The sequence below is a fragment of the Phodopus roborovskii genome, unplaced genomic scaffold (assembly GCF_943737965.1).
Source record: "Phodopus roborovskii unplaced genomic scaffold, PHOROB, whole genome shotgun sequence".
NCBI lineage: Eukaryota > Metazoa > Chordata > Mammalia > Rodentia > Cricetidae > Phodopus > Phodopus roborovskii.
In genome coordinates, this window is record NW_026126622.1 from 3,121,264 (window position 1) to 3,145,990 (window position 24,727).

The following is a 24,727-nucleotide window of genomic DNA, read 5'->3' on the forward strand; positions in this document are numbered from 1 at the left end:
TCAGACCTCTTGCCTCCTAAGTCCTAGGATTGGCGGTGTGAGCCCCCATACCCAGCTTTCTTGCAAATCCATAAATGATTTATAGTTAGATCATATTAGTGGTGGGTCAGGCCATGGTTCTTCTTCCTATAAGTTTTATCCTATATACCAGGGAGACTTTGAGATCCATTGTCTACCTGTGAGGCTCCCAGTCGGAATGTGTGCCCCCTTCTCCAGGAAATGTAGAAGTTGAGGTTTGTAGAAAGGAAGGAAATCTTAACCTTTGACCCCAGACTACTTAATTCCTTGCTTTCTCTGTGATAGCCAATTCTAACTTCCTAGGACCAGCCTATAGTGCCCAGCCTTGGCCCAGCAACCTCAAATAACCTTGAGTTCCCTTGTTGTTTGTTCTTTTCTCTTATCTGTGACAAGCCCTGTAGACTGCCAGTCTTGTGTAGAGTAACTTCACTCTACTGTCTGCTTAGTGGGAGCCCCAGAATGGGGCCCAGCCTTCTTGAGAGCAGGGGCTGGATGCACGTTTGCATTCTCATTTTCCAGCATTGCCCCTTTTGCACCAGCCTGAACCCCAGCTGCAAACATTGCTGAGGGACCGACCAGCCCAGCAAGGCCAAAGAAAACAATTCCACTACCTTGGGTTCTTGGATAGGTTCCTACTGTTGGAAAATATTGTGCACACATGATAAGCATAATGCTGTTTTCTGGGCACTGGTATGAGTGCTTTGTATGTACTCTATATGCAGTGGCCTTCAGAATGCATGGTAGTCCCATTCTAATTGGCAGATAAACTGAGGTTCAAGAAGCACTGTGAGGTGTGGAGCTGAGTTTTATTCCAGTCATTCTGGGTCCTAGATTTCTGGTCTTCTGTGCCATTTGTCCTACCTTTCAAACTGTTGCTCGATCATGAAGACAAGTAATATTACATAGAAGAAATTTATAAAGTCTTCAATTATAAATTAGCAATGATGTCACTATCTAAGAATTGCTGTTGTTAGCCCTTTGTTGTTTGCTGTTTAGCTCTTTCTCCACGCATGTTTGGTACTATGTTTCTAGTCACTGTCCAGATTTCCAATACATGAATTATGGTCATTTTCTTACTCATGTCCTGTAGTACCAGCTTGACTAAACAGTTTCTCCACCCTCTCATTCATTCTCTTCCATGCCCGTGTGTCCTTTTTGGAGCAACAGTTATCAATCCAATTTTTGGCACCGTCACAGTCTATTGTTTTTAGTAGAATGACTTCCAAGTCTGTCAGATATATTATCAGCACCCCCCCCCCATTCATAATAAGCCAGCAGCTTTCAAATGCGGTCAAAAATATCCCTTGGTGCAGAGTGCCATCCAGATCACCTACCATGACTCAGAATCTTACTAAAGGAAACCCACGCTGCCTATAAGAGACTGAAGCTGGGGGGAGGGAGGGGTCACTTTAAAAAATACTCTGTGTATTTATCATCTGTCTATCATCTATGTATCTGTCGTTTATATGCCTTTGATTAGTTTGTATGTGCACGCCCACAAATGTCACACATAGTACGTATGGGAAGACTAGAGGACAATCAGGAAGTTGTTTTCTCCTTCCACGTTTCTGTGAGTGTCTCAGGTCTGTGTACTAAGTGCTTTACACTCTAAGCAATCTTGCCAGCCTTTTTGAAAGTGTTTGTAAATGTATTTGCATGCATGAACACACACACACACACACACACACACACACACACACACACGCACACACGCACGCACGCACGCACGCACAGTGTGCATACGGAGCCCAGAGGATGGCTTTTCTTCCACATTGTGTCTGACATAGGGCCTCTTTAGTCCCTGCTACACTATGTACTCCAGGGTAGCTGGCCCTGGAGCTTCTGGGCAAATCTCCTTTCTCTGCTTCCCCATCTCACTGTAGGGGTGCTAGATTAGAAATATGAGCCATTGCATCAATTTTGTTCCTGTTTTTTAATGTTGGTTCCTGGGCTTGAACTTAGGTTGTCAGGCTTGCACACCAAGTATTTTACCTGTGGAAACATTGCACCCTTAAAGTAAATGATATCTACATTTCTTTCTGGTAGGTAAAATGGCTCCAACAACAAGAGGTGAAACGCAGAGTCAAGAGGCAGGTGCAAAGCGACTCTCTTTATTTCAACGATCCCATTTGGTCCAACATGTGGTACATGGTGAGTCGGGCAGTAGGACCTCTATCTTCTCTGGAACATTAGCATGCAATGCCTCTGAAGTGGGTTAACTTTTCCCTTGAGTTTCCAGGACAGCTCCAGACAGACCTTCACATCCCTGATTCTTAACCTAGTTCCTCATGTTGCAGCGACCCCCAACCATAACATTGCATTGTTGCTACTGCATGACCATAATTTTGCTACCCTTATGATTTGTGATACAAGTATATGACACACAGGATATCTGAATATGTGACCCCTGTGGAGATCGCGGCCCACAGGTTGAGAACCACTGCCCTACATGAAATTTCAAAGGAGACTGTGAGAGTCCAGAGTCCTCTGTGTAGAGGGAAGAGCTTGGATGCTGTCTGTAGCATGGACTGAGAAGGGATGACCTGTCCCTGGACACTGTCCCCAACAGGAGACAGTGACACAGGAAAATGATGCAGGGCAACTAGGGAGTCTCCACACATAAGAAAGTCTTTCCTAAGTCGGAGCCCACTGTTCTTCATTGTCTCCTAATATAGTTGCCACTGTGTGGGTTTCCATGCTGTGCCCTATCAGCATTAGGAGTGCCTGGGTTTCCATGGTGTGCTCTGTGGGTATCAGGAGTCTGTGGGTTTCCATGCTGTGCCCTATCAGCATTAGGAGTGCCTGGGTTTCCATGGTGTGCTCTGTGGGTATCAGGAGTGTGTAGGTTCCCATACTGTGCCCTGTTGGCATTAGGAGTGCCTGGGTTTCCATGGTGTGCTCTGTGGGTATCAGGAGTGTGTGGGTTCCCATACTGTGCCCTGACGGCATTAGGAGTGTCTGAATTGCCATGCTGACCCAGTCAGCATCAGGACTGTCTGGACTGCCATGCTGTTCCCTGTTGGCATCAGATGTGTTTGAGATGCCATGCTGTGTCCTGTTGGCATCAGGAGTATCTGGGTTAGTGTTCTGTGGCCGCTCAACGTCAGAGGCGTCACCCTGGGCTTCATGTGTTCTGTGTTTTCAGCATTGTGCGGATAGGAACAGTCGCTGTCGGTCAGAGATGAATGTCCAGGCAGCATGGAAGCGAGGCTACACAGGAAAGAATGTAGTGGTTACCATCCTTGATGACGGCATAGAAAGGAATCACCCAGACCTGGCCCCCAATTATGTAAGTGTAGCCTCGGACTTGACACATGTGATATTCAACCACACCAGTTATGAAATACATACAAATTGCCTTTTCTCTTCCCAAACACATTAAATTGAGGAATAATGAAAGTCATCTTGGAAAAGTGCAGAGATGCAAACATTTTGCTACTCCTCCCTGGCACCAGAGAAGGCTTTGCAGAGGGATATGATCACGTGTTTGAGCCATATGCTTCCCGAATAGAGCCTAGAGAATAGAACCCTGTGTGCAGAGATGGTCATGACACCTACAGTAGCCTGTGGGTCACTGCATGTTTAAAACGCAGGTTCTGGGCCCAGGGAGCTACTGGTTCTGTCACTTGCTTGGGATCCCAGGCAAACTGCCTGATTTCTCTGTTCCTTGATGTTACCATCTGTAAAATAGGATGACTAAGAGGACTGCCTTTTATGGAGCTATTGTAAGGACTAGATGAGTTCACAAGTGTAAACACGAAAACCCGGCATGCAGTAAATATGGAAAATGTACTATATCATCTAAGATACCTGGGTGTCAAGAGTGGAGAAGTAAAGCTCACAGAGCCTACTTTGAGATAATTATATAGTGCTTAGAGATGAGTTTTGAAGACTGCATTAACACTGGAAAACGTGGCGATATATTTTCTAAAAAGGATGAAATTTGTATGAATACTATTATTATAGATGTGTAAAGAAAATATGCATACTAATATTAAAATTAAAACTATGCATATTAAAATAGGAAATTCTGGCAGATGTGACAACTTGAACCCTAAGACTTTATGGTGAGTGGAATTAGCTGTCATAGAAAATAAACACTGAGTGACTCTTGTGAAGCAATTGGAGTCATACTGAAAGACAAGGGGTAGCATGGTTGCCAGGCCTTGGGGAGGGAGTGGGGAGTCCCTGGCTCATCAGTGCAGACTTTTAGTTTTACACAATGAAAAAGTCCTATTGGTAAATGGGGGTGATAATTGCATAAAAGTGTGTGTGGATTTAACAACACCGAGCCATACACCTAAAAACTGTTGAGATAAGATTGTATGAACTATATATTCCGCCATGTAGGATGGTAGTTACAGTCAGCAACTCTTGTGATTTTCTTCATTTTCTATGCTTGGCATAGGGAAAGTTTAAAGCCAGACTGCTGTACATTGTATCTCTAATCGCCACTAACCATGATTTAATTCCTAGGATTCCTATGCAAGTTATGATGTCAACGGAAACGATTATGACCCATCTCCGCGATATGACGCCAGCAACGAGAACAAGTATGTCCCTTCTCGGCCTCCTTCCTGGCTCGCCTTCCTTTCCTTACAAAGAGGAGGCCGGCATAAGTGCTGGGTGCTGTTCGTGCCATGTCTAGGCCTCAGAAGCCACTTGACCACAGCTCTTTGGGCACAGGTGCCTTCGTTGGAGTTAGCCTCTCCTTTTAAGAGTGTTGCCTCTGCTGGCTGGACAGAAATGGTGAAACCCTGTCCCTGTTTCTAGCCTTGTGGGATATTTAGGAGAATCACCTTTGTCTTGGATTCTCTGTGACTATTTTCAAACATCAGTTAGCTTTGAGCACACAGGTCACATGCTTGAGCGTTTGACCTTATGACCAAGACAGAAAGACAGGAATGATGCTGGACAAATAAAAAATTCAAATCACTGCTCTCCATCCACTGGTTGTGTGATGTTTGCACACATCTGAGAAACCTTGCTGAGACAGTCTTTGTGTCTTGGAGGCTGCTTCATGTAGCTGTCCCTAGCTCAAGGGTTCTTGGGATGGGTAAGTGAGATGACATGTGGGAATTGTTTACACTGTATAAGTTGCCACCTCAGGTGACCTGAAGAGATCAAGTGACTTATGCTAGCCTCTAGGATTTACTCCGTGGCACCTGCTTGTCCTTTCTGTCCATATGCCTGATTTGCTCAACTTTTATCATTCTTTTAAAATTACTTAAAGGAAAGTAACAAAGCCCTTTCTCCTTCCCCCATGTTGGCAAAGCACTGGTCTGTGTATATCTATCCAACATTCTTGTTAGTCAACTTTCTATCATGATAAAGAAATGCTGGAGACTGTTCATGTAGAAAGAATAGTAAAACTACATGCAATGGCATTTGTCTCTGGTCCTAGCTGCTCAAGGGGAAGGCAGGAGGTGATTCTGAACCTAGGAGTCAGAGGACAGCCTGGACAATTTAGCAAGATGCACCTTTGAAAGAAGAGGGATAAAGAGGGAGAGGAGAAATAAACAGACACAGAGAGGTTTATTTTGGCTCATAACTTTGTCCCCATCCATGATCAGTTGGTCCATTGCCAGCATCATGGTGGGAACATACAGTTGACACACAGTAGGTCAGAATAGTGCATGAGATCAACCAGAAAGTCAAAAGAGAAAGTATGAGTCTCAGTTTCCCTCAGGGCTTGCATGCAATGACCTAAGTCTCTATCTGCTAAAGAAACAGCCCCTCATGGTAATATCGATGTAGACAGCTAGCTGCTAGTTCACAAATAATGACATGGAGACTTATTTATTATGGAAGCTCGGCCTTAGCTTTGGCTTGTCCCATTAGCTCTTATAACTTCACTCTGATTCTATTAATCTCTATTCTACCATGTATACCACGTGGTTTTAAAAAAAAAAAAAAAAAAAAAAAAAAAAAAAAACCTCTTCTCCATTTCTGTATGTCCAACTTGTTCCACGTCTCCTCGCGTCTCCTGTGTGCCTAGATTCTTCCTCCCAGTCCCCTTCTCTCTGCTCAGAAGTCCAGCTTATACCTCCTGCCTAGCTCTTGGCTGTTCAGCGTTTTCTTACATCAATCACAGGAACACATCTTCACAGAGTATACAAATATCCTACATCATGTCACAGCGGAGCTAACTAAGCCTTTATTTAACACATGAGATTAGGGGCAGGGTATTCAACATCCAGAATCCATCAGTCTTCTTTATGCTGTGGGTTCCACTAGGAGCTGTGCAGGCCCACTCAGGTGCTGGGTGCCACATGCCAGACGCTGACCTCCCAGAGCTCCTGGGCTGCTTTCTGTCTCACGTCCCAAGGTGCCCTTCTGCTCAGCAGTGGGAAGGCCTGGGGCACAGGACCTGCTTTCTGGTCACACATCAAGTGGTGAGGAAGCATGATCTATATTCCATGCAGTGATCCTTGAAGGGCAGAATCAAATTTCGGTGTGTGACCTGACAGCAGGCCCGGCCTGTGGCTGTGACAGTTCCAGAGAATGACCAACGACTCCTTTCCAAAGGGACCACCTTTAAATTCTGCTGCAAGTCTGAATCAGTGATTCTGATTCCCCGTGGTCTCTCCTCACAGATGTGCTGTGCAGACCGGCCCATGCTTTGGCCTCCACTAGAGGAAATGACCCACTGTGGCACATTGTGGCACATTGCAAGATGGGGTCATTCCTGGGGAAAGCAAATTGTTTCTCTACTGATTTCCTCAATGTCCCCAGCCTCTACTGAGTATTTGACTAAAAGTGTCCTTTCTCAGCTCCTGTTATACCCTGTGGGAATGACAGAGCTGTGCAGGCAAGCAGGGTGTTTGTCAGGACACAGGGGACCAAGAGAGAAGGGCAATGTTTTCTTCCTTGCTTTGTATTGGTCAGGTGAGCATAGTCACCGGCACACCTGTAAGTGCCAAGGGACATGTATTTAGTCACAGGAGACACAGAACCAAGGCAGGTCTGTGAACAGTAAAAAGTGCAGAGATGCCCAGGGCCATGGATGCTGGCAGCAGGTCTTCCTGGGAATCTACTGGAGGCATCCTTGAAGGAGAAACCTGGGAACCATTGTTTGCCATTTCTAGATGCAATGAGGGCTGGGCAGAGCCTGGTTGAATACATATGCCAGAACGGCTGCAAAAAAAAAAAAAAAAAAAAAAAAAAAAGAGGGGGGTGGGCTTTGCTGGCATCTCAGGCATAGGGATAGCTGACCTTGACTTTAGAAAATAATAAGCAGTTTACAGGATTCATTAATAATTGCTGAGCCAGGACCTCACTTTCTCCGTTTTCGTTTTTCTTTGCCTCAGACATGGCACTCGCTGTGCAGGAGAAGTCGCTGCTTCAGCCAACAACTCCTATTGCATCGTGGGCATAGCATATAACGCCAAAATAGGAGGTAAGGCAAAACATGAGCTGAGAGCAAGGGGGCCAAGGGCTGGATAGAGGGCACACTTCTTCCTGTGGGGCTCAGCAGCCTCGTGTCCTTTGGCCTGTGTATGGCCCTGGCTTTGCCTAAAGGAGCAGTGCCACCTTCGTCACAGCCCAGGGAGCCAGCTTTGCAGGTGGATCTCAAGCTCAGAATTACTGTGTTCCTGCCATGGAGCGTCCCTTTGGAAGGGAATCCCATCCTTGCCACCCGGGCCACTGACTCACCTCTGCCATCACATGGACCTTTCTGACGGGCTTCCATAGCCCCTGTCTCTTCCCAGACACGCTTGCTTCCCTGTTGGCTCAGTCTCCTGTTGCTGTTCAGCCACTCCTGTTTCTGGATTTGGTGACGTGCTCTCTGCCAGTCATCCATCCCTCTGCCTCCATCTTATTTCTGGTGGGGTTGGTGTGTCCAGAGGCCTCAGCTCTCTGGCTTCCTCAAGCAGTTTCAAAAGTTGATAATAAGTCAAGCTGCCCTTGTTAGCATGAGGCTTTGGAGCAAAAGATTCCATGTCTTCCTATGCCCCATGGGAGCCTGGCAGTGTGATAACTAAGTCACCAGGCTTTCTGAAGTGCCCTTTGAGTGCACAACCCAGCAGGTGGGACAGAGGAAAGGCTTCCAGGCAACCTCAAGGACTGCTTAGGTGCTTATCCATGTCTCTGCTGGACTCAGGTGGCAGCTGCTAGCCTCCTTAGTGGGGGCTGCATCTTCATCAGCATTGCCTGCAAAGAACATGAGGTGCAGAGGTATGTCAGCGGTTCCCCGCATCACCCAGTCCTTGCAGAATTTCTTGGGTTTTGAGTAAGTCAGTCCCAAGTGTTTACTAAATTAGGAACTCATCTTCCTCTCATTGGACTTCTTGAAGTGGCTGGGACTTGTCCCTTGTTATCAGGTCTCAGTTCTAAGCCCACTCACACACTCCTGCCTGTGCATTCTTGGACAACTTACAGTATGGCAATGCAGTGGCTGCCTCCCAGCTTTGGCATGACAATAAAATCAGATATGGCATTTGCAGGCTTTGCCATGGAGCTAATCTCCAGGGAGCTGCTGACTCCCTCCTACTCCTATTACAGCTCTCACATAATCAAAACAATTCATCTTGCTCTAAGTGAGCAGATAGATCCCCACTGTTTGAGTTGTTCAAGCCTTGCTTCTCCAAGTCCCTAATCTGGCAGCATCACTGACTCCAATGTCTACTAGAGATGCAGATTCTTTGCTTTATCCCAGACCCACCAGCCAGACCTGCAGATTCCATGGGAGTTTGTCAGGAAAGGGTAGTTTGCAAACACTGGCCTAGAGGATTCTTTGGGGCCATGTAGGTGGATAAGAGTATAAGGACAAGCCAGTAGAAGCAATGCTTACAAAGACCCACCCAAGTACAGCGTGCTGTCCTTGGATGGTTCTACTCCATCCTTACTGCAAAAATTGTGCCCCTGAGCTTCCTAGGGTTTGGAGAAAGAGAGTACCTCCTGTACAGTGCTGGGAGCAAGAATGTTTTAAAAATTAATTTATTGAACATCTTGAAGCATGTACTGTATGTGTAACTCTGGGCAGCCACTGAAGGGGAGAAGAAACCAGACCTGATTAGGAGCCTCCAGGAGCTCAGCATGCCTTTGGGATGAATAGTGCTGCCTAGAAGTCAGTAGGAGACCAAGTACTGAAGTGAGACAGGCGAGTGAGCTTGGAAGGGCAGAAACAAGAGGCTCAGCTGGATCCTGACCTGGAGGCTTGGCTGCAGAGGGAGTTGCCAGGAGACAAATAAGAAATCAGCGGTGTGGGGCTGGGAGGAGCCAGGACACCTAGGGGTGGGACAAGGAGCCTGGCTGAGTATAGGAAGACAAATGTGAGATAGCGCTATCCTTCACCCAAGGGACACATGGCAGCCAGTATCACCAAAGCCATCATGCACAGCTTCAGCTTCCGCATGGGTGGTCACCTCTCCTGCCTGCCCTCCCCTGGCCTCCACCGCTGGGCAGGGTAACTCTGGAGCACCCCAGACATAGGGTGGTCTCTCTCTGAGTTTGAATGCACTGCAGGGGATTTCTCTACAGTGCCTCTGGGTTGACCATGGGGACAAACTTTTCTGTCTGTTTATGTGCCTTTCACCTGTTGCTCACCAGAGAAAAATGCAGATCCTAAGTTGCATCTGTCTAGCTGGAATAAGTCACATACAAATCATGTATAATGTATGAAGCCAAAACAGATTATTTCAGTTCACACTCTCGACGGCTCATTTGTTTGATTTTGTGCTCATTGCTATTACTTTCTAGTCTATTTTGGCACACAGTTTGACTTGCCTGTAAGTCTCTCTGTAGCCCAGGTTGACCTCACAGCCATCAGGCCGGCTGAGTTCTGAGAAAGCTGGTGTGTATAACCTGACTCGGCTTTCAATGGTATTCTTGCTTTAAATACTCAAATCAGCTCATACAAAGGTATACTTGCCTGTTTATGTAGTATTTCTTTTCTTTTTCTTTAAAGATTTATTTATTTATTATGTATACAGTGTTCTGTTTGCATGTATGCCTGCAGGCCTGAAGAGGGCACCAGATCTCATTACAAGATGGTTGTGAGCCACCATGTGGTTGCTGGGAATTGAACTCAGGGCCTCTGGAAGAGCAGGCAGTGCTGTTAACCTGAGCCTATATATTAGTATTTAAGTTTCGTGTTTTCTGTATTTCCAATTTGAAGAATTTATTTTTTGAAGCAGGGTCTCAATCAGTAACCTAAACTGTCCTGGAGCACTGGCTTCAAACATATGGCAATTATCCTAACTCAGCCTCCCAAGTATTGGGACTAAAGGATCAAGTCACTGTAGTCTAGAAAATTTCTAAAAAAAAAAAAAAAAAAAAAAAAAAAAAAAAAAAAAAAAAAAATATATATACATATACATATACATATACATATACATATATATATATATATATATATATATATATATATTGAAGTTCAAGTATTCTGGTGAGAATTCTCCTAGAATTTACTTGAAAGTATCTGTTTTTAAAAAACTATTTAATACATTTAGTATGTGGGTGCATGTCCATGCATACCGAGGAAAAGTCAGAGGAAAGCCTGGGTGAGTCGGTTCTTTCCTTCCACCATATGTGCCCCAAAGATCGAACTCCTGGCTCTGAAAGTGGTCTCTGTCTTCTTCTGGGAAAGAAGTTGTACCCACCAGGATTCTGACATGCCACTTTCAATGTTTTAAATATGTTCTGTGGCCGCCATTGTTTCTTGGTGAGTCAGGAGCCATCCTTACTGCTTGCTGCCTCTGCCGTCGTGTGATCTGTTCCTGTGGAGGCCTGGCGAGGCTTTTCCTAATTATTAATTTCCTGTGACGATAATGAACATTTTGTGTAATTTTCTTTCTATTATTCCAGCATGGAGTTTGCTGTGTTTCTCAGTGAGGTCCTGTGTACTCCCTCTCTCTATATATAACTTACAGAAAAAAAGCCAGTGTTTGTTTTTAGGTTGTGGTTGCCAGGCTGTTCCACACACCTCATAGGTCACTGAGGCTCTGTTCATATTTGAAAATCTTTGTTTGTTTGCTTGCTTTTAATTAGATGGTGAGTGTGATACTGTCTCTGGGCATGCCTTCTTTTTATTGTATCCAGTCTATTCTTAATTCCTAATTACAAAGTTTTAGTTGCCACATTTTTCTGTCTTAAGTTTTCAGTTTGCTTTATTTTTTTCTAACCATCTCTAAATTTTCCTCGAGACTCCCCACATATGCACTGTAAGTATCTTTTATCTTAGACTCTCTGACACGGCAGCAAGAGTTACTAGAATCTTCTGTACTAGGTCCAGTATCCCCGTGACTTTTAAGTTCCTAACGATTAATTCTCCATGGTTCATATACTCTTTTATTTACATGTTTAGTTATTTTTATTATCATTACACAATAAAATTTAGTATACAATAAAAGTAATCTATATTGTAGAATTTAGAGCCTGGAGTTTTTTTTTTTTTTCTGAATACTGTTAAATTTTGTTGTAGCAGTGACTTAAGTTTGAATTTTGAGAGACTTAAGTCTTACAGACTTTGTCAGGAACATAATTTGCTCTTGTACCATGACTTTGGTATTCAGTGGAAACGTGAGGTCCTGGAGTGCATAGAGCTTGCAACATTTGCACAGCTTGACCTGGCTTGTACCTGTTGTCTTCCTGCTAGAGTTTCGTTTCATTTTTTTTTGTTTGTTTGTTTGTTTTGTTTTGTTTTTTAAAAACATTGCCTAGACACATATTTCAGGGATCTGCTGAAGGATCGAGTGAACACTATGTCTTTTCCCATAGCAGTGTCCTTTCTGAGATTCCTGCTCTCAGTGTCTCAAAAATTTGTGTTCTGTCACAATTGACTTCTGGCCTGGCCAGAGCAAGGAGAGCCCCTGTCCAGGAAATCTATCTAAACATGGACACCAAGATAGTCCCTCTGTTCAACCACTGGATCCCTATCTATTTCTGCCCTCTTCTGGCTGCTTTCTGATGCCCTTTAAAATGCACATGTGTTTCCCAGGGCCCGGATGATTATCTGTGAAGAGGTGATCTGCTACGATCTCCTCTCCCCTTACTGGAACTAAAACTTTAAACACATTTTTTTTTTTTTCAAAATAGTAGGGTACACATTTGTTAGCCTTTGCCACATGACAACCATCTCAAAGTGTTATTCCTTAAACAGTAAACATCTGCAAGATAGCATATCATGGCTATGCTAAATGATTCAGGGTCAGGGTCGGGCTCAAGGTGTAGTCAGGGTGTTGGCTGTGTCTGTGGTCTGAACACTAGGGCATCCACTCTCAAGATGGGCTGTATGTGGCTGTTGATGAGAGACCTTTACTCCTCGGCAGCCGTGGGCTGGGGATGCTGGTTCCTCGATGTACATACCTTTCCTCTGGGTGGTTTTGGTGTCCCTGTAGCATGGTAACTAGCTCCCCTCACTGCAGCTGATTTTTTTATGATCAAGTCCTAGAAGTCACATTCCTCTCATCAACCATACTCTACTCATCAGAAGTGCATCACTAACACCCCAAAGAGGAAGGACATTGGTTGCCCCTTATTCAAATGGAAAAAATTGTACCAACTTTCTTTGTAGAATTGTTTAAGTTTTATTACATAAAAAATAACTAAAGGAAAAACAGTGTGTCTATCCAAATTACATCTTATGAAACAAATTCCTCCAGTCACCAGCACCCCTGGCCATATTGTCATTAGGTGTGCCACCTTTGTTCAGGAGAGATTAATATTCTCAGGGGCCAATAGAAGCATATTATTTAGAGTGGGGAGTGGGGAGCCCCCAGTGTGGTTAACCAATAGTCTCTGATGTGTTTCATTTTAGAAGATTTTAATTTTTTATTAAGTTCTTGAGCTACATGTGGGTGACTTGTATTCTTTTTCTGTGTGTGACATTCCAATAAAAACCCAATGAAATTTTAATAATGTCGAATTTGTTTATCTTCCTCCTGTGACTCTGGAGTTTGGGATCTAGCTTAAGAAAAGCGCACAAAAATAATATTGGTTCTCCCATGTTTCCTCTGAAGATGCAGTGTTTAGGACAATAATTTATCCAAGAGCTTTAATGGAGTTATCTTTTATTTTTACCTCCTTATTCCTATGAACTCCCCCCCCCCCGTGAATAGTGAGTAAGAAGGTGAGTCACTAACATCCCCTCACAGATTGCTGTTCAGCTTAGGTGTATACACTGCCTGTCCCATCCCATATCCTCTGTGTACACAGCCCCCCCCCCCCACCAATGGTCCCTTATGCTGTCTCTAAGTTCTGTCAATGCCATCATTATTTGGAGAGTTTTGAGTTTTTCTGTCAACTTACAGGACAGATTTTCTCTTATAGTTGTTTTTCAAAAAAACGTTCCTGCTATTCCCCCATGTTCTTTCCTGCAGATGAACTTGAGAGTCTTCTTGCCAAGTCCCATGAGAATTCCCGTGGGTTTTGATTAGTATTGCATGCAAAGTACAGATTAATTTGGGGGAGAATTGACGTCCTTACGGTAGTGAGTCTTTCCACCCAGGGAGCATTGTGGTACGTTTCCATATTTTTAGGCTGTTTTAAGAGTTTCCCTTAAAACGTTTTATCACTTTCTCCTTATGGAATTTCACACTTAATTAGGTTTGAATCAAGTTTTATATTTAATATATATTCATAATCAATACGGAAGTGAATCTAGGAAAGGCATTGACTCTGCCTGCCTGACTTGGTTGAATACTATTGGTGCTGTGAAGTTTTATGGCTTTCCTATATGTAAATAGCAGGCACCTGTGAAGATGGTGACAGGCAATCTCTAATATTGCTAATTCATTTCTTTTTCTCATCTTATGTCAGTATATAGGGACTCCTGATATAATTACCAAGTTTATGGTTCCTGTTGTCATATTTGATGTAAACAGCAATAGTATTAAACCATTTGTGGCTATCTTCTGTAAGTTTCCCGTTGTTGGCCTTTGTCAAAATGAGGCTACTGTATTTTATTTCTGGATTCCTGAAAGTTTCGATTAAGAATAGACATGACATTTTTATTAGACGCTCCTTTAAAAGTCATCTACGGGAGATGACTGTATTCTTTCTCATATGTGCTTTTCGTCTGTGTAATGTACGAAAGTGCATGAATATATGTATTTTTTTCTTCCTTGAGATAAGTCCTGGTTGATCACAAGTATTGTTCTTCCAACCCACTGCTGTGTTCAGGGTTGATATTTTGTGTGTGCTTGTGTGCTTGTAAGTAGGTTAGACCACAGTTGCCGTTTGGGTGACCCTGTGGGATGAGTTAGAGACCTCTCCCTTCTCCTGCTCTGAAGCAGTTGTCTTACCAGGGCATGGCATGGTCTGGGGTAGCCATAGATGTGACCAGTCACTCTGCATGGTTGTAGTCACAGTCTGGGTGAGCACTCATTTCTCCAGAGGTTCAAGTCTGACAAGTATAATGTATTCTCATAATTTAATAGTATTTTTATACTTATAGTTGTTGTTCCTGAATTTATTTATAATAACTCTTTTTCCCCTTGTTCTTTCCTGAAGTGTTTCTTCAGACAATGAGGTTTTTTTTTTTTAAATAAATCTTGTAATATTTCATTAATTTCTTGCCTTTTAATTCCTTTACCGTACCTTTATTATTAGTTATTCCTAGCTCCTTGAGGAGCTAGTTTTTTTGTTGCTTGCTTTGTTTTGTTTAAGTTTAGGCTTTTGTATATCCTAATGAAGGAATGAGCATCATCTACAGGTTCTCTGTGACCACTGTCACTGGCTGGATTAAACTGTGCTGTTACTGCTATTTGTTTCTGAATATGTTTTAATTATTATTTTTATTTATTATAACTATGTGTGTATGTGTGATGTTGTGGGGGCTTGGGAGTGCTACTCCACATGGGTGGAGGCTGGAGGATGACTAGATTTGGTTATCTTTCTGTTGTGAGTTCCTGGGATTGAATTTGGGTCTTTGAGCTTGGCAGCAAGTTCTCCCACTGAGCTATCTTAACACTCCATTTCTGAATACTTTTTAAAATGTCAGCTTTGAGTTTTCTCTTTAATCCTGGAGTTATTTAGAAGAGCCTTATAAACCATTTCAGTGGGTAAATCCCTTTGGCTCTTTGTTGCTGATGTTTTCCCTGTTGCTGTAGGGGTCAAAACTACTCAGATTAGCAGGTGTGGCTGCCCACCAGCTCTGAAGATTCATGTGTTTGATCTGTGCCTTACAGTATTTTGTTATGAACTTGCATTCACAAATTAAAGGATTTTATGTAAATTAGGATATGCAACAGTTGGGCTTACTCTTGCAAAACTAGAAGCTTTGGCCATGCAGGGCCTCATCTCTCAAGGCAGCAGTTACTGGCAGCTGCATGGGGGCCATTCCTGTCTCAAAGGAAAATTCCCCACCCATGTCATGGTCTTGTTAATAAAACTGGACACTTTGTCCCTTGATCTTGCCTGTAGACATCTGCATTTGTCACCAGTGTGTTTAATCAATCTAATGAAACATTTCTAGAGACTATCTTAATTCATTAAAATTTTGACAACTATATGTATATGTGTAATGTAATATATATAATGTGCTCTGATTAATCTCACCCCCATCTCCCTCACTCTTCTCTCTATAAATCCCTTTCCCACATTCATGTCTTTTGGGTTTATTCTGTGGTCCATTGAATTTAACCAGGGACACTTATGTGCTCATGGGTTTGAAACTATCCACTGCAAACAGTGACTTCCCTTCTCCAGTATGTTTCAGTAACTGGTAGCTCAGAGGCAGGAAGGGATAACATGTCATAAGCTCCTCCCAGACCCATGACAGATTATTGACAGGGCCAGTCTTGTGCAGGCCCAGTGGTGGTAACAGGATCCACTAGAGTTTGTGATTCTATTCGCTGCATGATGCCAAGAAGATGGCATTTAGCAGACCGTCCCCCTTCTTTTGCCTCTTATATTTGTTCCACGCTCTTCTCCTGTGATGTTCTTTGAGCTTTAGAGAGGGTGGCATAAACGTCTTATTTACAAGGAAGCACTCAACCATCACTTGTTCTTGACACCCTGGGAATCTATGAGTCCCTGCATTCACTGTCATACACTACAAAGAGTTTCACTGATTAAGGCTGAGGGTAGCATTTGTCTCTGGGTATAGTTATAGATATTTAGAAGGCAGCTAGACACTATATTAGTTTAACCAAACAGTAGAAAGTTCTTCCTAGAGCCCATAATTTCCTTGGTCATGTGTTTTCAGTTAGATTTATAAGTATCAGGCCAGAGTTCCCGTAGTCTAATGCATCTCAGGTATAAGATATAAATAAATCAAGCAGATATTGAGCTGGAAACATCTCTGCTAGCTAGAATTCACAATGCTGAAATGAGCTATGCAGCACATTGAGGAAGAAAAAGTATCAATGATCCCACGTAGAAGTGAACACTATGAATTTCAATACCAACCTGCCAGTCAAGCTGTGCATGCTTGTGCAATAGTGGCATGACTGTAATGGAGGTAACCTCCTACTCTCGGATTGGCTTTGAGGTTCACTCCCCAGCAAGGAACTCATGCCTGGTACTAGGTCTTATTCTTCTCTGATCTGTTTCTGAAAAAGGCAATGGTTCTCCATAGATTTGTTGATTTCTTTATGCTTCTGCTGTATGTCTTTTACAGTTATGTTACAACTTACATAAAAGATATGTCATCTTAGTGTATTGGATCTTCAATTGGAATTTTAAAAGCCTTGATTATTTTACGTTTAATTGTACTTTGACTAATGTTAATATTTATGCACCGGCTAGACTATTTTATTGTAACTTTTATTGTACATTTTTCATCATATTATTTTTAGCCCTGATTTTGGAAGCAGAATATATCTGGATTTATTTTTTAAATAGAAGCAGAGTCTCTTCGAAGAGGGAATTTGATATATTCACACATATGCTGATTTCAAATATATTTGGATTTATTTCTATTATGCTCTATTTTCATAAATATGATTCATACACCCAGCCTTGCATTTTTTTATATAATTTCTTCAGTCTTCTTCTATATAAATTTTGTTTTGTTTTGTTCTGTGTTTTTGTGGTACTAGGGATTAAATGAGAACTTTACATATGTTAAACAAATGGTCTGACTGCTGGGGTTCATACCAAGCCTACTTCTTTTTTAACTTTATGTTTTACTTCTGATTTTGACCACCCTGAGTCATTAGTGTTTATTTATGTCTCTTCAGTGGTTAACATTCAGCAGCACTCATTCTCATCCAAGCAAAGCCAGGGCCTCAACATAGCCCCGCTTCCCGTTACCATTGCCTTCTGGCCCCTCGCCCTATCCAGAATTTTGACTTTGATTATTTTAATAAACTTACATTATGTGTCAACAATGATAGGCATTTAATTATAAATATTTGGCTATTTCTTTGATCACCGTTGTTTCTTAGCTTTGTCTTTTATATGAATTTTTAAATTCTTCCTATTTTTGTTAAATATTCTGAGTTAATCACTCCTTGAAACCTAATTTTGATTGTTTATTATATACATAGATGGTTATTCAGATTGTAGACATCCTGAGTGTTTGAAATCTAAAAATTTATTTTCTTTCTATAAAACTGATACGTTTTTATTTTAAATTTAAACCCAAATCTCAAAACATTATCCATTGATCTTCACCAATCAGTGTAGCTAATAAAAGGCCTCTCTGTCTTTGCTCCCTTCCTCCACTTAGAATGTTACTTTCTATAATATTGGTATAGTCATTCTGGTTCTCTTTTCATGAATGCATGTGTGGCTTATTTTTCCCCAATCATTCCATTTCAAATCTGCCTAGATTAGTTATATTCACATTAAGTTTCTTGTAGAGATTATATATACACACATGAATTTTTAAACCCGCACAATTAATCTATGACTTTTAATTACTTTATTTTGACCACTTACATTTAATGTATTATATTTAAGTATGAAACTTTAAGTTTTTAAAACTATGTGTATCTGTATGTGTCTGTGCATGGATTTATACATGTGATATTGTGCCCATATGGATCCAAAGAGGTTTTCAGATTTCCTGGAGTTGGAGTTACAGGCTGTTGTGGGCCTCCTGATATGGGTGCTGGGAACCAAACTAGATCATCTGCAACAGCAGTATTTGCTCTTAATATCTGATTGCTCCATGGTTGATATTTTATATTTTGTTTCCTGTTATTTTATTTGTCCCTTTTCTTTACCTCCCTGAACGGTGATTAAATATTGTTTATATTTCAGTTTGATATATTTATAGTATGAAATTATAGTATAGTATAGTATATGAAATTATAGTATAAAATTACAGATAATTTATCAGTCTATGAGTGGTTATTTTACAGCTTGAATGAGGTGTAGACCCCTTAACTCCCTTTACACCTCTCTATCCTCCCCCTGTGTAATATTCATAACTATCTTAATATATACATATTAGAACCACACTAGATATTTTTGCCTCAGCTATCAAATATGATACAGAAAAATCAAGAGGAGAAGCAATGCCCAGTGAGTCTGTCTATAATTTTGTGTCTCTTGGAACGTTTGGGTAGACTTCTCTAAACCCTTTCAGCCTTCCCTTTTATGGACTCTGGTGGCATCAACGTTAGATTTTTGTTATAGTTCATTTTCTTTCTTCCTGTTGTTCTGGTTGGGTAATTCCTATGAGTCTGTCTTACATTCCATTCTTTTCCCCCTTTGTGCCTTGCATTTACTGAGCCTGTCATTTGTCTATTAGTTCACCTTGATATTTTTTTTCTTACAACTTGCATTTCTCTGTGATAATTTCCATTTCTTTGTTAATGCTTCCTCATTTGTGTCAAACATGTTTGCGGTTGCTTGCTGCTTGCTGAAACATTCTCCACACTTTACAAGCTGTTACTCCACTGTGGCATTCCTTTGCAGCTAAGTCACTGTCACTGCAAACCTGTATTTGATGTGATGACATGGTTTTCTGAAGGGTTTCTTTGGGGGGGGGCGGTTCAAGACAGGATTTCTCTGTGTAACAACAACCCTGGCTGTCCTGGAGTTTACACTCTGTGGACCAAGCTGCCCTTGAACTCACAGAGATCCACCACACAGAGCTGTGACACATTAGAAAGTTGTACATTCTGTGATGTGACTCTTCTCTGTCCTGCTTAAGCCTCCCATCTTTGCTTTCTCCAACATGCCTTCAACAAGAAAAGGGGAGCTGCTTCATTCTGGCAGGTGTGTGTGAGCATCCATGCTTCTCTTTATTGACTCTGAGCATGCTGGGAACTCTCTACTCCCCATGTGTCTTCAGTGATATTGCTAGGAGAACTATCTCATTACTGTGGCCAACACGCACCAGATCTCATAAGGCAAGTCCAGGGAAGATCAGGGAAGCAACTGGATGTTGCCAGGTTGAGATCAAGAATGGACTTTCGTGTGTGACAGAATGATAGAATCCCTGCTTTCTTCCTGCCAGTTTCTAACACCACTTGGCTTGGGGAGAAGGGCCTTGATACTTCTTCTCAGAGGTGGGGGAGCCAAGCATACACCCAACTATGTGGGCTAGCCCTGTGGTTTCTGTGTGCTATTTGGCTGGGGTAAACCTACGGTTTGGTAAAAGTTTCCTGGTGGATCACCAGGATTCCCTTTTCCTAATACTTAAGCTGGAAACACAAAGCTTTTGTTGCCTTTCCCCTTCTGTCTGCTTGTAGTGATATTTCTGGCTTGCCATCATCTTCATCTCTCAGGTTTCAATGAGATAAAAAAAAAAAAAAAAGAAGAAGATAGCAATCTGAGTGTGGTGGTATGTGCCTATAATCCTAGCTCCTGAGAAGCTGAGGCAGGAGGGTGGAGAGTTCAAAGCCAGCCTGAGATACATAGCAGGGGTAGTGGCGGCAGGGGTAGAGACACTGCTCCACACTGTCACCCATGTGGAGTCCTTTTTCAGAGTTCTCTACTCTGTCAGAATCAGATCCTTGGCCATGCTGAAGAAAGGATTTTGCAGGACAAACTAACGTGAAAACAGATAGCGTTTATTAAAAACTGAAAGAGGAAGACTCCCAGGGAAAGAATAGGCAAACCTGAAAGCAATGTGGGCCTCTCAGGTAGGAGCTGTCCTGTGCCAGCCTGGCTGTCACTCCTCCAGTCCTTATGTGGCTGAGGAGTAGAGCACTATTTTGGTGGCTCCCATGTTACATCTTGAAGGGTTGCTAAGATTTTTTCCCCCATTCTTTTTGGATAAATACGGTTATAAAGCAGCTTTGGAGATGCCTCATATGGGATTGCAATCTAATAAAATAAAACCAGAAGCCACTAGGGTTAGGACACGTCATTTTACTATAAGTGGCTTTCTTAGGAGATTCCTAGAAAATTGTGGGTTTACGGGTGGGAGGGGAGGAAGCCGTAGGCAAATGTTGTTAACTATGTTGGAATTGTTGAGTCATGGCTGGTGAAAGCTTCAGCCAGATTCTCGGGTGAGGAGTATGAGAATCAGGCCCGCCCTTCCTTGCCCTTGCAGCATGTGCCCATGTCTTTCCATCTTTCTATCCTGTCTCAGCAAGACTCTGTCCCAAAACAACAGAACAAATCACGAAACACACACAAAAAGAAGATTCAATGGGTCTGGAGTGATGGCCCAGTGGCTAAAGGTGCTGGCCCCTCTTCCAGAGGACCTGGGTTTGATTCACAGCACCTACATTGTGGCTCATAACCATCCGTAACTCCAGTCCCATGGGGATACGATGCCATCTTCTTAACTTCCGGGGATACCGCATGTTCATAGTACACAAGGCACACCCCCGGGCACAACACCCATACACACAAGTTAAACTTGAAGGAGGAGGATGAGGAAGATGACACTAGATCCATATCATTCTTAACAGAGCACGATCCTGAACCAGTCTGCCTGCCTGTCGGCCTTTCAGAGTCCCCCTTTATTTTATGTACCATCTCTAGGGTTAGGCTTTATGAGGCAAGAAGAATGGGGTGAATAATGTCTGCCCCATCTTCCTAGAAACAGGAAAGCTCCAGCTGATTTTGACAAATACTATGGCATCTTGCATCGTTTTGGGCATACTGATACTTATTTTGGAGGCCCCCTGCCTGCATGCATTCTCTTATCTCTGTCTTTGGGGAAAACTATCTGGCTTGTAGGGTTTCTTTGGAGACAGAATCCCGCTGTGTTTCCCATACTGGCTCCAGACTCTACATCCTTCTTCCTTGGGCTCTGCAATGCTTGAATTGTGGGCATGAGCCATGACGTCTAGCTGTGTTACTTTCCAATTTGATGTTTGACTTTCTTCAGATAGATATTTTCTGGGTTTGGTTGTGCACTCATAATATTGTACACATAAATCCTCTTGGCTGTGATTATCAGTCTCCTGGCAGGGGTCTACCTTTGATGGGGAAAACAGGGACCTGGTGCTGGAAGGAGCCATCTTTTTGGAAGGCTGCTAAGTGAGCTACCTAGTCTTAGGGCATCATCCCCTGTCTCTGGCCTACCACCAACCCTCACTTGATTGATCTTTGATGAACCCTGTGCTGCTTCAGGCTAAGCCTGCAGGGAGGCAACTGTCCTGTTGGGATGCTTGTGCAGGATCCCTGCTGACCTAGCTGGTGTCCCAGGCCTAGGGTTTGAGCTCTTGTGGAATTAATCTCCTCCTAGCAGACTTGTAGCAGGGTGTTTTCTCCTGCTGCCTGTATCTCTTTTCCTTCCCTTCTGTGTTTTAAATCCTGGGGATTTGGACCCTGAGGAGAGGCAGGCTGTGTGTTCAGCTCACTTTCTGCTTGTCCCAGTCTCCTTAGTATTTTATCTTTAGTATTATTATTATCATAACAGTAGCAGCTGTTGCTGACTGCTTTTAGTTGTGAATGCTGCACCAAACTCTGCAGCATTCTGTCTCTACATCTGATCCTCAGAAGGATTTGTGTTATCATGGCCATTTCACACCACCAGAAAGGGAACTGAGCAGGGAGGTGAATGGCCTCCAAGATCATGCAGATGCAGAGGAAACAGGTGAGAACAGGCCCTGATGACCTGAAGGCTGGTTTTTGCCTTTGCTGTCCTAGCTGAGGTCAGCTGTCGCCGAGCCATCCCAGTGGCTAGAAACAGAAGGGAAGTCCTCATGCTGCGTGGAAGAACATTGTTGCTTACATTCCTTCCCAAGCCGAAAATGATAATGGAACAGCACAGGAAGGGAGCAGGAAGAGCAGCCGTCCTCTTTCTTAACGTCCTTGCTCCCTTAATGTCTCCTCTCTCGCTTGTTAGCCTTCTTTTGGTTCTTTTAAATTCTGTTTTTACAAATTGTTCGTTTTATTTTAAAATAATCTGGCACACCCAGAGATCTCCTCCTTTTGTTTCTGTTTGTTTATTTGTCGTTGCTTTTGTTTTTGAGTGCTTCTTCTCTCTTGTCCCATCTGCTATCAGCTGGCATTGGTGTGGGTAACTTGACCGCACCCTTCCAGCAGCAGCTTACTTACTGCCCAGTCCAGGTCCCCTGGGCATGGCACGTCCTTACAGTGTCTGCAGAATGCAAAGCCCCCACTCAAACCTAGCTCTGAGGATGTGAGCCCCCAGGATGGGCCACATGCCCCATTCAGCACCTGCTGACATACGCTCTCTGGAGAGACAGGTGCAGCTTGGGCCTGAGATGACTTAGCTGTCAGAATGCTCAGTAGTGTGCAGCAGGCTCTGACCAGCACCTTTCCTGTGCTCTTGCTTAATAAGACCCAGATTTCCTAAGGAAAGAGGGCTACAATGAGGCACACAGTTCAGGGCCCCTCTGCTTCTGAGAAGCATCACTAACTGGAGGGACTGGAGCTCCCCATGCTGCTCAGGAGCTGGTAGCTCAAGGGTACAGAGCAGAAGAGGACCACAGGACCCCAGAGTTTGACTGGCACTTTGAAGCCGTGTCCCATGCTCAGCCTCCCTTGACCATGTGCAGTTGTTTCTGCTGTGTGCACTGACTGTGTGTGGTCTCTGCTGTGTGCACCTACTATGTGCAGTTGTTTCTGCTGTGTGCACTGACTGTGTGCAGTCTCTGCTGTGTGCACTTACTGTGTGCAGTTGTTTCTGCTGTGTGCACTGACTGTGCAGTCTCTGCTGTGTGCACCTACTGTGTGCAGTTGTTTCTGCTGTGTGCACTGACTGTGTGCAGTCTCTGCTGTGTGCACCTACTGTGTGCAGTTGTTTCTGCTGTGTGCACTGTGTGCGGTCTCTGCTGTGTGCACCTACTGTGTGCAGTTGTTTCTGCTGTGTGCGCTGACTGTGTGCAGTCTCTGCTGTGTGCACCTACTGTGTGCAGTTGTTTCTGCTGTGTGCACTGACTGTGCAGTCTCTGCTGTGTGCACCTACTGTGTGCAGTTGTTTCTGCTGTGTCCACTGACTGTGTGCGGTCTCTGCTGTGTGCACCTACTGTGTGCAGTTCTTTCTGCTGTGTGAACTAACTGTGTGCAATCTCTGCTGTGTGCACTGACTGTATGCAGTTTCTGCCATGTTCACTTCTCTTCAGGGAAGGAAAAGTAAACAGCAACAGATTTCTGTTGGTGTTTTCACTCTGTATTTTGATTGGGAACTAAATCATGTTTCTTTTTTTTTCATAAACATGAAATGTTAAGTACATAACAACTAAATTAATCTGTGCCCATAAATTGGTTAATTATGTTAATTTTGAGTCACAGAATTCAGTCTCATTAGCGCTTCCATTAAGCAGTTTAAGCGTGTGAGCATTTTAAGGGAACCGTTTAAGCTCCAGATTAATCTTCAAAGCAAAGGGACTTAAAAGGCACAGGGGGTTTAGGAGCTTTGGGGAATGTGGGAGCCAGTGCTGTCAAGGAAGAGGGTTCCTGTTTCCCCACCCCTCCTTTCACATATTCTTGTTTAAAGTGCCTGCCAATACTGAGCCTGAAATTCTTACACGTAGCAGGAGGATCTTGAGAAGGAGAAGATAGACAAATCCTGCTGCTCACACGCCCCCCAGAGAGCTCTGTGGCACACACACCCCTCTACAGGACAGGTGAAGCTGACTCCCAGACACCATGGGCTGCCCAGGTCAGAGTTCCTGAGATACCCTAAACATTAAGGAGATACTTCATTCCTGGTACCCTGAGAAGATGAGACTCCAGCAGAGTCTTAGGCTTAGTGACCATCTCCAGGGGTCACCGGTTCAAGGATGCCCAATGTCTTATTTCCACTGCCCCCTTGCCTTCTCCAGAGGCCACTCAGGGCATGAGTTGCCTTCCTCTCCCTCAGCCACACACGCTGTCAGGGTTCCTTGCTGTCCTTGCCTTTGGTGTGGATATGTGGGTCCTATGTGGCTCTGGAGCTCGCTGTCTGCCCTGTGCCCCAAGCTTCCAGCTCTCCCTGAATTCCTAAGTCTCTAGAAAATTCACTTCTGATCCTAGCCCTTGTTCTCCATGGTGGGGACAGTGGGCCAAAGTGTCAGTGCAGACATCAGCTCTCCAGACCAGTGTTTCTCAACCTGTGGGTCATGACCCCTTGGGAGTTGCATATCAGATATTTATATTACAGTTCATAACAGTAGCAGTTACAGTTATGAAGTAGCAGCAAAATAACTTTATGTTGTGTGTGGGGGTTGTCACCACTACCTGAGGAGCTGCATTAAAGGGGTACAGCATTAGGAAGATTGAGAACCACTTCAGACAATAGCAGTGGCTTCTCTAGCCTTCTCTGAGACAACAACAGGACCCATTTATGAAAAGGGAGTATGGATCGCATTATAACTTAGGTTCTGCAAGACCATCTTGCAGTGACCACTACTGATTGAAAGGGTAGCTTGTGACTCACAGCTCCTAAGAGGTCAGGCCACAT

The 24,727-nt window shown here is 43.4% G+C and overlaps 1 protein-coding gene across 2 annotated transcripts in view; it reads left to right on the plus strand.

Annotated features, from left to right (window-relative positions):
• Positions 1-24,727, plus strand: part of Pcsk6 (proprotein convertase subtilisin/kexin type 6) — a 181,609-nt gene that overhangs the window by 61,028 nt on the left and 95,854 nt on the right. For both annotated transcript variants that reach the window (XM_051206483.1, XM_051206484.1), the window contains exons 3-6: positions 2,065-2,169; positions 3,164-3,307; positions 4,495-4,571; positions 7,329-7,417. In XM_051206483.1, coding sequence (XP_051062440.1) covers positions 2,065-2,169; positions 3,164-3,307; positions 4,495-4,571; positions 7,329-7,417 — 415 coding nt within the window. The remainder of the gene's footprint in view (positions 1-2,064; positions 2,170-3,163; positions 3,308-4,494; positions 4,572-7,328; positions 7,418-24,727) is intronic.